This window comes from Scatophagus argus, chromosome 7 (assembly GCF_020382885.2).
Source record: "Scatophagus argus isolate fScaArg1 chromosome 7, fScaArg1.pri, whole genome shotgun sequence".
NCBI classification, from domain to species: Eukaryota; Metazoa; Chordata; class Actinopteri; family Scatophagidae; genus Scatophagus; species Scatophagus argus.
In genome coordinates, this window is record NC_058499.1 from 4,165,260 (window position 1) to 4,179,706 (window position 14,447).

A 14,447-nucleotide genomic window follows, 5' to 3' on the forward strand; every position below is an offset into this window, starting at 1 on the left:
CTCGGTTTTCCTCATTGAGGTAAATGAGAGCCGCAGTCAGCTGTCACACACAGTTTGTTCTGGCTCGCTCATCAGGATCTCTGAGCTCGTTGGAATTTCGTTTTCCAAAGTGACTCCACATCCGGGAGGCGTGTGTTGGCGTGCTCGCGACAACATCCCGACACGCTTCCCATGCTGCCCTGTTATTTTGAAATCCACGCTTGGGACGACAACAGCTCACCTGAGTTGTTGTTAAGTTCTCAGTCGGCAGGAGTTTCCTCGCTGAAAACAGTAATTTTCAAACGGTTGTAACGCGCTGTGAGGAACAGAAAGGCTGTGATGATATTCATATAAAGCATGCAATCATATTCAAAAGTCCAATAATCTGAAAAGTACTGCATATCATCCAGGCCGATCATCAGTGGACCCCTATAGTACATACATGCATATAAATACAGTATAGTTTATGTTTACATGTACCTTTGATACATACATTTATTGCCAAAAATCTATAACTGATATTTAATATCAGACACTTTTACACAAGTACTACTCGTATTGGTTCAATTTCATTAATATTGTAACATCTTTACTTTTGGGTACTTTTCTGTAGTCAAGCATGCAGTATTTCCAGTCATTAGTCATTAGACACTAAAACATGTTGGCCTTCTGTAATTTCCTTCTTGTGTAATCACTGATAATTTGTCCTCCTGTTTACAGCAGGCAGAACTGCCACATTCCCCAACAGAAGCCTCATCACCAGGCTTCGTGTGAACATCCTTCCAAAACACACCAGAGGTCAGCGTAATTTTCACATGTGGTGACTTTTGCGTGCACGCGTTTGATTTCCTCTCCACCACGTTTGCTTTCAGTTGGCGGCACTGCGTTTGGAGGCACCTCAGCGCCGACAACAGAAACTCCTGAAGGGCACGCAGAGGTCGGCACACACAGCCTCGTCGCTGAAAGCCCAGGGGATTTTCACACCATTCGCAGTGTGTTTGTGTGAAAAGATAAAGTGCTCACATAGTAGAAAGAACAATGAAGACTTTTCCAGCCAAGTCATGATATCACAGGCAAACACATCAGTAATTCAAAGCTAATCGTGCTGCAGTGAGTGTGTGTGTGTCTGCTGTCCCAAGGCTGAACTTACACACTTTCTGCAAACAAAAACACTTAAAAATTTAAAGCGGAACTTAATCCCATTGTGAGGTCAGGAATGAGACCACACCCGACCCTGATGTCACAGCGACCTGTAGTTCACCTGCACATCACCGCAGTGAGGTCGACAAGTCAGACCTCTGAGGTCAGCCAACATGAGACTTTCAGAGTGTGTAGCGACTCATTAATTAGAAGAATCACCCAACACGAGCCTTTTAAAACAGACTAAAACTAAACTGCTCAGCCTGATTTATGAGGGTTTTCTGATGGTTGTTTTTAACATTAAGTGATACACTATATAGACAAAAGTATTGGGACTGCACTATTATTGAATTCAGGTGTGTTATGGGGCTGTTGTCCAGGGGTCAGACTCGACCCCTGACTTCCAGTGAAGGGAAATCTTAATGCTTCAGCACACCAAGACATTTTGGACAATGCTGTGCTTCCAACTTTGTGCCAACAGTTTGTTGAAGGCCCTTTTCTATTCCAGCATGACTGTGCCCCAGTGCACAAAGCAAAGCTCCATAAAGACATGGTTGGATGAGTTTGGTGTGGAAGAACTTGACTGGCCCACACAGAGTCCTGACCTCAACCCCATCCAACACCTTTGGGATGAACTGGAACGGAGATTGTGAGCCAGGCCTTTTGGTCCAACATCAGTGTGTGACCTCACAAATGCTCTGCTGCATGAATGGGCACAAATTCCCACAGAAACACTCCAACATGTTGCGGAAAGCCTTCACAGAAGAGTGGAAGCTGTTGGAGCTGCAAAGCTGTCTGTGTGTTTAGGATGAGATGTCATGAAAATGGAAGTAAAATCTATGAGCACGTTTTTCCATTCCAACGAGTTCGGGCTTCTAGCTGACTGAGTCACTATGGGTTTTCTGGATCTTCCTCTAAACAACAGTGACAAACGTTAAGTGATTTTGTTATTATGTTTTAATACATCTGCTGCATAAAAAACAAGGCGGTAGACTAAACTCTTGTTGGTCTTTCAGCTTACGGGGGCTCATTTTGGTTAGCAAAAGCCTTGATATGAGAAGACACGGGAAGGCGAAAACTGCATGTCAAAAAAAGAAGTGAGATCTGAAAGCAGACGAACTAAAGTGAGATTTTCAATTTTGTACCCACAAACAGTGGAATGACACTACAAGCACAGAAAATATTGGGAAGGTTTATCATCCCGGCTTGTCTTCATACCAACAAGGACACTCAGAACACCTGAGGCCAAACTCAGCCAATGTCAGTCCACACCAAGAGTTTTCATCTGGGTTGAGCAGCTTCATCTGCAGGCTTCTCAGTTGTGATGAAGGTGTGTTTTACAGGAAAGTCTAGTTTTAACAGCAGAGTAAAAGGTGAGCGTTAGTATCATCCCTCCATTTTCTATACCGCTTATCCGTCAGGGTCACGGGGAGCTGGAGCCTATCCCAGCTGACTACGGGCCAGAGGCGGGGTTCACCCTGGACTGGTCGCCAGTCAATCGCAGGGCCGACACACAAAGACAAACAACCACACACTCTCACACTCACACCTAGGGGCAATGTAGAGCAGCCAATTAATCTAATGTGCATGTTTTTTGTATTGTGGGAGGAAGCCGGAGTACCCGGAGAAAACCCACGCAGGCACAGGGAGAACATGCAAACTCCACATAGAAGGGCCCAGACCGGGATTCGAACCTCTTGCTATGAGGCGACAGTGCTAACCACTGCACCACCGTGTGTCAGGGCTTCAGCCTATTTCTTTCATTTATTTTTTCCGCTAAATGTCGTTTATGTGGCATATTTGTGTTTTCAGGCCTCAAAGCAATAAAGAAGTCTTGAGCGGGTTATGTACCAAATATGATAAGTGAGTTTAAAAAGAAGCTTGCGTGACTTTCCGCGTGCACCTCGGTTGTTTTAAAACGCATTAAATCCGTTTTATGGGTGTTTGGGTTTTAAGGTGTTTGTTATTAACCCTACTGTTGCTTATGTTATTACACGAGCTCCACCCATCTGGCAAACCAAGCAGCACACAACAGTCATTATTTGAAATGATTATTTGCATGCGCCGTGTGCTGAAGGTCTGCCGCAGGCTGACGCTGAAGGCAGACTGCAGCACTTCTGACAACACGACTGAAACGGGTTGGTGTGTGTGAGGACAGCAAAGCCATCGTCGCCACTTCACTACAAAGTGAGGGCAGTATCAATCCGCCAAATGTTTCTCCTCTTCTTTTATTTCTTTTATCTTATTTTTCTGTTCGAGCAGCATATTACACAGAACTATTTCATCACGGTGAAGGAATTCACGTCTAATCCAACCTGCTTTTATTGAACAATATCACAGAGCCTGTTCTGGCTTCAAGCCCTCAGCAGACAGAGGAAGGGAGGGGGGGAGAGAGGGGGGACGGAGGGGGGAGGAGGGAGGAAGACAAGCAGAAACAACATCATTCTCTGTCCCGCAGCCTCTTCTTCCCGCCTTCCTCTCTTGTTGTAACGGGTCGCCGAGGCTTTCAGGGACCTTCACTGAGCACTTTGTGGGTCTTCGCTCTTGAGTCCGCGTTGCGTCAGTTGCCGGAGCAGCAGAGGACCTCAGGTGGCAACGAAATGTACAGAAACACTCGCATACCAGATGCGCACACGGCTCAGCCGCACACATTCGTGCCACCGGTACTCCACGTTGTTTCTTGAGTACATGTGGAGTGAAGAATGCACGGCTGGGCTCGGCTCGGCTCGGCTAGGCTCGACTCCACGGCAGAGCTGCTCACTTGTGTAACAGGCTGCAGGCCTGGTGGGGCTTTAACCCTCCTGCTCCAACGTCCCAGCTAAAACACTCAGGTGGATTCAGAGAGAGGGAAAAACACTGTCATTGTTTTATGTAGTTATTAAAGCTGCTGGATACAACAACAATAACAACAACAACAGGTGTGTTGTGTTGTGTAATATTTGTGACAGAGGATAGTAAGTAAACTCCTGTCTTGCTTGCAGGCTTATTTCTAAGCTTTTTACTTCATTATACAAAAAGATATGTGCACGGTTTTAGATTTAAGAAAGAAGCACCTTTTACCTTTTTCTTATTTTCTTAATTATATAATTTTACGTTTCTATAATGTATTTCTGAAGATATATGGTGACAGATGACGAAGTTGAGCCTGAAGACTCGATAAAACCTTTTGGGAGATTTTCTGCATCACTTTGTCTCCCCCTGGTGGACGGAGGTAACATAACATCTCCCTGCTGGTTAAGAAGCAAAGTCAGTTCTGTAGTCTGATAAAATATGTGCTGGAATCCAATGAAATGTCAACAATTTATAAAAGATACAAGAACTACTTTACTGATAAGAATCATTACAGAAAATGTTTTCTTGTAATTTCCAAATTTTTTTTGCATCAGATTTCAGTCTATCTGTTCACTGCTGAGCAAAAACATCAATGGAGCCAGAAATAAATCAAATACATTTTGAAAGTGCAACAAAATTGCAAATCAGGGTTTTTTAAGTGTCTGTGTGTAAACATTGCCACTCTGAACACACTTCAAGCTGTGAGTGGGAAAACTCAGCTGCATTTTTATATGTTGTGGATAGTGTTAATTAAAAAATATTAATAATAAAACAGACCAAAAAATGGAAAATGAAAGCAAAAATACAAACTTGTGACATTAAGGGAAAGCTAACCATAAAACACACAATAAACTGCTTTGTCCTTTCTGACTGTTTTGCTGTGATTCGCTGAGGTTTTGAGATTCCACCTGAAACTTACACAACACAGATAACACAGCTCTTGATGATAACTCATGGATCACACTGTAGACACACACAAGAAAAACTACCTCCTAACAAAGCACATCTGTCAGTGTCAAGCTGAAAACTGTTCACAACCAGGTCTGCAAATGACTGAAGCACTAAAATCAAGCACAGGAAGCTGAATCACAGCCACAGTCTTCCAGCCTCTGGGTGCAGCTGAACTTTCACTCAACTTTCCTTTTGAACTGACTTTAATATTTTTGGAATATTGAGCACATTATTAATAAGATGTTGAAGGTCAGTCCTTAATTTTCTCTCTGACCAGGAGGAAATTCATTCACAGCTGGTGGTAAACCTTATGAGTGAAGACTGTTGAGCTTTGAGAGCATGAGCCACCATGACTGTGGAAAGTCAGTCTGAAGGTTGTCTGCCCATCCTGGAGGAACTTTGTTTGTTCACACGGGCTGACACATGATGAAGATGATGATGATGTTACTGGGAAAACTCTTTTTAATTTCAGCTGGTGATCACACATTCCTCTGTGGGCTGATAACCTCATCCTCATCACGACTGGTCTGATGAAACGCTTTCCTTCAGGCCTTTTTCAGATCTATTTAACACACTGAACTTTGACTAATAATTGGTTTCTGATATGGGTTTTCCACAAATTAAGGTTCTATAATTTTGTTAAAATCCTTAAAATTACCGACTGTATGATTATGCAAATGTGTGTCATTTCAGGAGTTTAACTCTCCCACGTCGATGAAAAGTCTGCTCTTTATGTTGCGCTTGTGCATTGCAGACATCAAGCATCCACATCACAGGTGTGTGACATGAATATTAAGCCAGAATTGGCTTCCAAACTATTTGTGTTGTCATAAATCGTGCTTGTTTAGGCTCACAGACAAACTTTTCGCTGTCAGCAGATGAAAGCAGAAACAGCTGGTGGAGGTGTACTCTCTTATGGCTCCTGAAAAGACAAAAACACAGCACATTTAATACTCTGCTGTTGTTTTCATTGAAGGAAACTCATACACTGACAGGTGAGGCTGTGCCGTCATAAGCTTCGTCCACTGCCGCAGGTCAGCCAGAAGCTGCTGCTCCATCAGCCGGATCAGAGGGCCGAACCCCCCAAAAGCAGCTTAGTTGACTGGATTACAGCGTAATTGCTGTTCCGTTTCAATCAGCTGTACTAAGCTGATGTTTCCTGTTTACATAATTCTTGCAGAACTTGTTTAAATATGTTGTTTCCTCCCTTTTCAGTCTTGGCACATACATGTACAGAGAAGAGGTCAGTTGCTTTGACTGAGCCTGTGCTTCCCCAACTGCCTCCTCATCATCACTTCAGTGGATCTACAGTGGAGTGTTGAAGCCATCATGGAAGATGTAAAAATTATTTAGATTCAAATGCTTTGGGCGGGGAATAGAAAACAATGTCTTTTTGTTTTTTGCTCTTGTTGCAGACATGGCTGTCTGCTTGTTCTCTGTTGGCTCTAACAGAAAAGCCTTTACATTTTTCAGTTTAAAGTACAAAACAACAGTGAATAAAACCTGGTTGTCATTTTTACCACATGGGGGCAGCAGAGTTACGTAGTTGTCATCTGATGAAAGTTTATGTCCAAATATGGTCCTCTGGGTATGACAGGAAGCTCCAAATATGTCACACATCCTGTGACTACAAACAAAAGTATTTTGATGTCATGGTGAAGTAAGTTTAGTGGCAGCACTGATCTCAAAGGTCAAAACAACCCGTCTGCTTCCTTTTTCAGGACAAACTGCAGTACTGAAGCTGTTTGTACAGTTTTTAATTATCTGCTGTGCGTATGGATGAACATTTCAATAAAGCATGAATCTAATTTCTGGTTTTGAGCTAGACAGACAGACAGACAGATAGACACTTTACTGATCTCGAGGGAAATTCATCTCTTTTTAATTTATCGCTTGTAAATAAGGATTTTTAGGACGTGTTAAGGCAGTGATTTTTGACACTTTAACTGTGTTACTTTAACTTTTATTAGCAAGCAGTGGAACACCATGACCACTGTGACCTCACTGTGTGTGTGTGTGTGTGTGTAATGTCACGTACCAGCGGAGAGGTGCGCCCCCCGGTGGTTGAACTGAAATACTACACACTGAGCTCTCGGTGTTTGGTCCGTCTGTCTGGGTGTTGGTCAGACACACTAATCCACTTGAGCGTGTGTGCCAGAATAGATAAACATGCGCGTGTCACACCCTATTTATACTGTCTGATTCATAATGAGTGGTGTGAGTTACATGTGGGGATATGAAAGAGTTCTGATGACAGTGATTATCATTTTAGTGGTTGTTTTCATTAATTCTTCTGAAATGGAAGTGAGCCGCTCCTTATTTCGTCGAGAGCTGCTGGAGCCCCTTGAAGGCCCCAAAAGGGACTTCCAAGCCCACTTTGTGGATCGCTCAGAGCAGTGAGGATCCTAAATGTCACATGTTCATCAGCATTTTGATATAATTTAATGTAATTATTAAATAGACTGTTCAGATGTATATAAAGTGTAAATGTTAAAGTAAAAAAGAGAGACGTGTGAATGAACAGAACAAAACAATTAACGGCAGATGAGGTGAGAATTTGGGATTTTTGCATCAGGGGGTCAGTAAACTGCACTGTACAATACACAGGAAGATTAGCCTTGTTTCCCTCAGCCTTCCATGCAGTCTGTGTGTGTGAGTTGGTGTCAGACACAATAACTGCTGGTAGATTGCATCATCAGCTAATTGTGACCCAGGAGATACCCTTCTCTGGCAGGCAAGCGAGAGGGGCAACCACGTGTGTGTGTGTGTGTGTGTGTGTGTGTATGTGTGAGTGTGTGGCTGAAAACCCACTGCCTCTGCCTCTGCTGCTGCTGATTCTGCCACTGCTGCAATCACCTGCAATCCTTTCAACGCCTCGCCACTCCTGCCAGTTGCCTGGAGACGAGGTCGCCTAGGCCGCAGAGATGATGATACTGGTGGAGGATGAGGAGGAGAAAGATGGAGACAAAGATACACAGAGAGGAGTGGGTTCGAAAAGGAAAAGGGAAGTGTGTGTGTGATAAAGGAGGTGAAGGTGATACTTTCACGTTGTAGGAGGGAATCGCAAGCTCAGTGGCTTCTGATTTCTCATTTTGCATCCTGTCGAAGTGTCCCTGAGCAGGACAGCGAACCCCTGAGCCCTGCACAAAATTACCAGCAGAACCAGAAACAGGATTGTCAGGCAGTGAGACTAATGCAACCACCCAGCGTCACGTCCTTACACACCAAGGAAAAACGAGAAAAGAGTTTGTCTTTCACTTCTCGGCTCACAGCTCATGTCGTCAGGTCAGCTTCAGAAGCCTCAGTAACAAAGGCACAGCACCTGCAAACACTCTGGACAAAAATGGCTCCTGGTGAAAATCCCAGATGTTACTGAAAACACAAGAAAAGCTCTGAAAATGTCAGTAGTGAAAGAACAAATTTGAGGTTTTGTTCAAATGAAGGAAAAACCTGTGCATTCATCTTCTTTAGCATTAAATAAAATGCACATTTGTGTTTCTTTTAAATACTCGTCATTTCCTTTCTGTGCTGACTTCATTTTCACATTCTGGACTGGCTGATTGGTTGGTTGAATGCCTGGTTGAATCTCGATCTCAGTTTCATAAAACAGGATGCAGACTTTTAAATTATTAAAAGCAGCCCCTTAAGATGGAGTCTGTGTTTTGCAGAAGAGCAGAGCTCCTCCTGGTGCTGTGGAAGCTGAGAGATTTTCTAAAGCGACGTGCTCGAGTGGTTCCACGCATTCCCTCCACAACGCTGCGAAATGTCTGACACCTCTTAGGTAATTAATATGAACTCTTTACATGTATTAAAAAAAGAGAAAGGGACGCTAAACTGTCAACAAGAACCTTGTTTTTTTCTGTGTGAAACACCAGCAGGAAGTCAATTTACATAGACAACATGTGGGAGGGAAGGCAGGGGGACAACATCAGCAAAAGACCCACCGCTGGGTTGACACAGCAACGGTGTCAGCGATTGCTCACCTTTGCACCATCTGTGTGTGTGTGTGTGTGTGTGTGTGTGTGTGTGTGCAGCAGGGGGTGGGCAGAGCGTCAGAGACCTGCTAATTGATTTCATCTCTCTGGAAAGTCATTTCATCATCCTTGGTGTTTTTAACCCTTGTCTTACGACAGCCTTACAGCAGTCGGTCTCACGGAGACTCACAGCCCGGTGGGAAATTATAAGCTCATGAGTGTGTGTGTGTGTGTGTGTGTGTGTGTGTGTGTGTGTGAGAGAGAGGAGGAGGGAGAGAGAGAGAGATGAGGTACATGAGAAGTGAGCAGTGAAGGAGCCCTAAAAAATAAGTAATGGATGGTTATGATGGATGAATAAAAGAAAAACGTGCACAGAGCGTGTTTCTACTGCAGATGTTTAACTGGATCTTAAATATTTAAGACACCCGCAAAAGAGACTGCAAGCACAGTGTAAAACCTGACACTCACTGATTGGTTTTTGCAGGTTAAAGATGTGTAGACATGTCAGTCAAAGCTGGACTAAACCTGTCTGAACAGTGAACGCTTCTCAGACGTGTAGGCTACACATAAATGTCTCACTGAGGACATTTCAGTTTCCAAACTACAGGCTGAGCCACTGAAATGCAGTCTGCGAAACCTGTCAGTCCAGCAGTGGCCACGTTTTAATGTAGGAATCCTAATCGGTAAGTCTGCCTGCTGACAGCGAGCTGTGCAGGTGCCTTAGTCTTACCTGAGGTGCAAGTCACACACAGATGCGTGTACTCTTACAAAGTGTGCTTTAAACCTCACGCTGGGTGTGTCGAAACTGTGTGACAGGTTAAACTGCTCTGTTTGTCCGCAGTGTTGCTTTTCTGCGTGTTTGTGCTGTTTCGGCAGCTCAAACCACAGACTGCGGTTGTGACTGTGCTGACCTGCATTTTAAAAGTGTCGCTATGATACACAGACTCTTGCATTTTGTTAAAGCATGAACTGATTTTATCTCAGCTAACTCACAATGTCCCTCTGTTTACGAGCCCTGGGACTGTCTCAGCTTCACTGCGGCGCCCGGGGCAGGAAACGGCACATGGGCAAGTAATTCAAAGTCATAAACATGAGATTTTCTCCTGTACTTAAACGCCACAGGTCGAAATTAAGACTCACGTGTCTCTTGCAAATGAAAAACAAACAACAAAGATATCATGTGACAAATTTTATTGATTCGACAAAGCACCTAATGACAGATTTTCTACAGATGATTTCTGACATATTTTTGGCTACATGGTGTTACCATGAGAGGCTGAGTGAGCTACAGGACAAAGTGTTCGAATGTTTGCAGACAAAGCCAGAATTAGGACATCCATCTCCACACTCAGTACTAAAAGGCTGCGTTTAGGTACCATCAAAGAAGGAAATACAAGACAACTTCAATATCAAGAACCAAAATATTGGAACAACAAGACAAAATCCTTCAAGCTTTCAAAACACTTTTGCACTGTGGAGCTCTGCTTTCTTATGATAGCATCAGTGTCTACTTTTAACTTCTATGTAAACCACTGCAGTTTGTTCACGCATAAAAAAACACATAAAATCAGTAAAAAATAAATGACAAGCTCCGTAGGGCAAAAATAAGTTACATTACTAGGTCATCAGTATATAAGGCATACAAAAAACAACATTCCACACATTAATGCTGAGGTTAATATGAGAAAGTGTCAGTCAGTGCAACAGTCACACAATGTATAAAACCTTTTGAGGTACAAGGTTGTTCAACTTGACACCGAACATTAAAGTTGGCCTAACATCAAATTTCTAATTGGCCTAAATCAAAATCACTGTTGCATTGCAACCAATCACGAGTTCTCATCCAAAAAGGAAATTAAACATTCAGTGTTCAGGACTTTTATTTATTTCAAGGCACCGTCCAGATACGCCCGCATCCTCTCTCTGTGGGGCTGGGCGAAGCAGTGGCCGATGGCCTGCTCCGTGTCCCGGATCCGCCTCCGGAAGCGGTCCCGGTCACGAGCCATTTCTTCCCAGGGTCCTTTACGAGACGCCTGTCGAGCAAACGGCCAGGTCCGCATGACATGGACTTGGACAAGAGGAGAAAATCGCACCTGAATCAGAAGGAATCAAGAGGTGAAAAAAATCAGTCAGTTTTGTTACAGCAAAAGTCATACAGTCATACTGAAATCCAAGGGCTTCTCTGGGGTTAATAAACTCTGACTGGTTCAAGTAAATAAGTCACTCAATTCATGGATAAAGTCACTCAAAGCTTTATTCAGCTCTGAACCAAAGTGAAATCACCAAAGACCACGTCCTCTCCCAGCACCAACAGTCCTCAAACAGGCACGTCAGCAGAGCGAGATGAACTCCTAATAAATTTAGAACTCAAGCTTTATTCCTGAATCTGATGCAACAGACAAAGTGTTCAGAATAACTTTGCAATACTGTCACAACTTCATTTAGCCCACGTGGAAGTGAAACTCCCTGCTGACTCGTGGGGATCACATGACTGGATTAGTCATGACGACCGGCGCCGTTGCTAAACGACAACAAACAACAACTCAGCCGAACAGACAGGACAGAGGGCGTCTGCCGAGGCAGGGGTAGACCCTGATCTCAGACAGTCTGTGTCACATCGAGTCTGCAGAAAATGCTCACCTCTTACCAAAACATGGGATCATGTTCTCTTCTGCTAACAAACAGAACAAATGTCATCACCCTGAAGGCAGAGCTCCATTTGTTTTTCAGATATCTGAAAACCTGCTCTGATACTGGTTTCTTCTAATTTGAATTGTTTAGTGTGCTAAGGAATAAAGCGAAACAATTAAGTTTATTTAACCTTTTGTCTTGATGTATCAAAGCCCATCTGAAGGTTCTGTAGTATTTACAGAGCCAACTATTTTTAATTTAAATCCCACAGGGATCTGATTTAATGCCCCATCTAATCCTGTCTGGCAGTTTAACTATAAATCGTTATGAGATAATCACCTTCTTCTGGGTGGTGCTGGCCTTGCTCTCCTTCCTCTCCACTGTCTGCCCAGGTCGTTTCCAGGGCACCAGTGTTTTGTCTGGATGGGAGTGATGCTTTAAATGTCTGTCTGGCAGAAAGGGCTTGGTGGTTGTGCATTTTTCCGTTGTTGTCGCCTCTTTTTCAAATTTCTTGTTCTTTGTGGGTAGATTTTCTGTGCTGTGGGCATCAAGGGAATGCAGATCCTCTCTGGACTTGAGTGTTGTTGTTGTCGCTGATGGGGAACTCTGGAGACAGGCCTGGAAGTTGAGAGGGTGGTACGGGTCATCCTTTGGACAGAGGGACTCCCACAGCTGCTCCTCTTCGTCATCCTCAGAGGAGGGAGGAAAGCTGCTCTCCCTCTCCTCGGTGTCTGTGTCCGACTTGCAGGGAGGTGCAGGAAGCGAGGCCTGTTGTTTAGAGGTGGTGGTGGTGGTGTTTCGAGCCGACGTGCTGCTGACTGTGCAGGCAGTGAAACACATGGGATTGTAGGGGTCGTGACTGTTGAAAAACTCCAAGAGCCTCTCGCTCTCCTCGTCGATGTCCGGACTCGAACCGTCAGAACTGGCCCAGCTGCTCCAGCTGCTCTCGCTGTCGGAGCGACTGACCCAGACACTCAGGCCTTGAGGCCCCAACACCTCCTCCCTGGATCTGCTCGCTGACATGAGGTCAGTATCACTGCGGTCTCTCGCTTCACTTTTATTTTTCCCCATGTTTGTGTTTGTTGAAATGCACGCAGAGAAAAAGAAGGGGTTGTAAGGATCACTGGATTTTGACAGAGACTCCCAAAGCGCCTTACTTTCCTCACTGTCGAATTCTACCACGTTCTGGTCTTCCTCGCTACTCCAGTGAGGGCTTCTCTCCTCTTCTGAAGTGTCCTGTTTGAACACGTTCTCCGTTGAAATATCCTGTTTGAAGGCTCTCTCGCTACCTTTATGACAGGTGTCACTTGTGCCAGAGCTGTCGTTGCTTGATACAAAGATGTTCCAGTCGCCAGGGAAGCCCATTTTCCAGCTCGACTGGTGTCCTAGAAAGAGGCCGTCTTCTTTGCCGGTTGTTCGGGACACAAAATCGTCCACCAGTCCGCAGCATAGGTCGTCAGCACGCAGACTGGACAGCAGGGCCTCGGCGGGGGACTTGCCAGTGAACGGGTCGCCAACATCAGCACAGAAGTTAGAGAGGGGATTCGAACTTCCGACCATCACGCCGTTGTCTCCGTCAAACAGCGAGGAGAACAGGAAGGATTCAGTCGGGTTTGCTGCTGTGCTCATGTGCTGGATGTGCTGACCCGTCTCGTCTGTGATTCTCACATGCACCTCAAACCTGAACATCTGGAAAACTGGAAAACCGAGAGAAAAAGTGTTAGACTGGACTGAAATGCTAACAAAGAGAATGTGTTATGTGCAACTATGATCACCTTCAGGTCATCATGAAAACAAACACAAAATGCTGTTGCTTCTTCTATTGCTCAGTTTAAAAACTCCTGATTAAAGGCCACAGTAACACATCCACCACAGGCCGGGGTGATAAAGGAAAGAAATCATTTCTGACAAAAGCTTACACTGATATGAGTACATTTACAATAGCTGTCAATGAAGTGTCACCTTTCTCTTGGTTTAACTGACGATGAATCACAAGTAGTTGGTATCTTTAAGCATTTCAAAAGTTAACAGAACTGCGCTTCACGGTTCCAGACATAATCTTATGACTGAGTATGGTGAACCCAAAGGGGCTTTACGGAGAATATTACTGTAACCGAAGGGGAAGCACCAGCCCTTATGTCTGTGAAAATCAACCGCAGGGCATAACGAAAGCCTGGTTTGATCATGTAGGAATAAGATCATCACAAAGGTTACCATAAAGGAGGCGTATTGTGAATTTGCTTTGTGTTGTTAACGACAAAGGAGCTTATCGGCTCAACGGTCTCTGGGCTTTTGAGTGACGCTGACGTTAAACAGCAAAGGTGAAACTTTGCCACAGGGACGATGGCGTTAAAGCAAATAAACAAAGACAAAAGAGACAAAAAGAGAAGTTGTAGTTCCACTCTGACTCCTACCTGACATGAAGGTGTAGTATATGACCTGAACCAGCAGTCGAAGCTGTTCCCACAGTACGGTGAGCATCTGTTTAGTCCAAGGCAGAAGCGCCAGTCCTCCGCTGCCGAACCTCTCCATCGCCGTCCGTTCACAAGCCTCCTCTGGACCAACAATCGTAGCCATTTTATTTACTCCTTTCCCCTCCTGGAACTGTGGCGGTAATGTTGAGAAAAAATCCTCACGTATTCTGGTATTCCTCGTCGAAAACCAAGAGATTTCGCGTATTTGTCGGTGACAGAAAGGCGTCGATTTGCTGTCGCTTCATCTTCCGGCAAGTCTGTGCCATTTTTTGATCTTCTTCGTCAAAGGCGCTCATGTATTTGCTCCATGTTTTCGTGTGTTGTCCTTGTCGTTGTAGTACAGAATGTGTCGGGTGTTGCAACAGTATCCCTTAAAAATAAACAAGTTCTACGTCAAGCGCCGCTCTGATTGGACACCTCGGGTTTCACTCCCGAAAGCGCCCGCCTTCACGCCACAGACCACGCC

The 14,447-nt window shown here is 44.5% G+C and overlaps 1 protein-coding gene across 1 annotated transcript; it reads right to left on the reverse strand.

Moving 5' to 3' along the window:
• Nucleotides 1-10,052: 10,052 nt before the first annotated feature.
• On the reverse strand, nucleotides 10,053-14,336 carry ppp1r15b (protein phosphatase 1, regulatory subunit 15B). The gene is made up of 3 exons (XM_046394246.1): nucleotides 13,922-14,336; nucleotides 11,847-13,204; nucleotides 10,053-10,969 (listed from the first exon to the last, which is right to left on the reverse strand). Exons 1-3 carry the CDS (start codon nucleotides 14,082-14,084, stop codon nucleotides 10,760-10,762), a joined length of 1,731 nt encoding a protein of 576 aa, XP_046250202.1. The 5' UTR covers nucleotides 14,085-14,336; the 3' UTR covers nucleotides 10,053-10,759.
• Nucleotides 14,337-14,447: the final 111 nt, after the last annotated feature.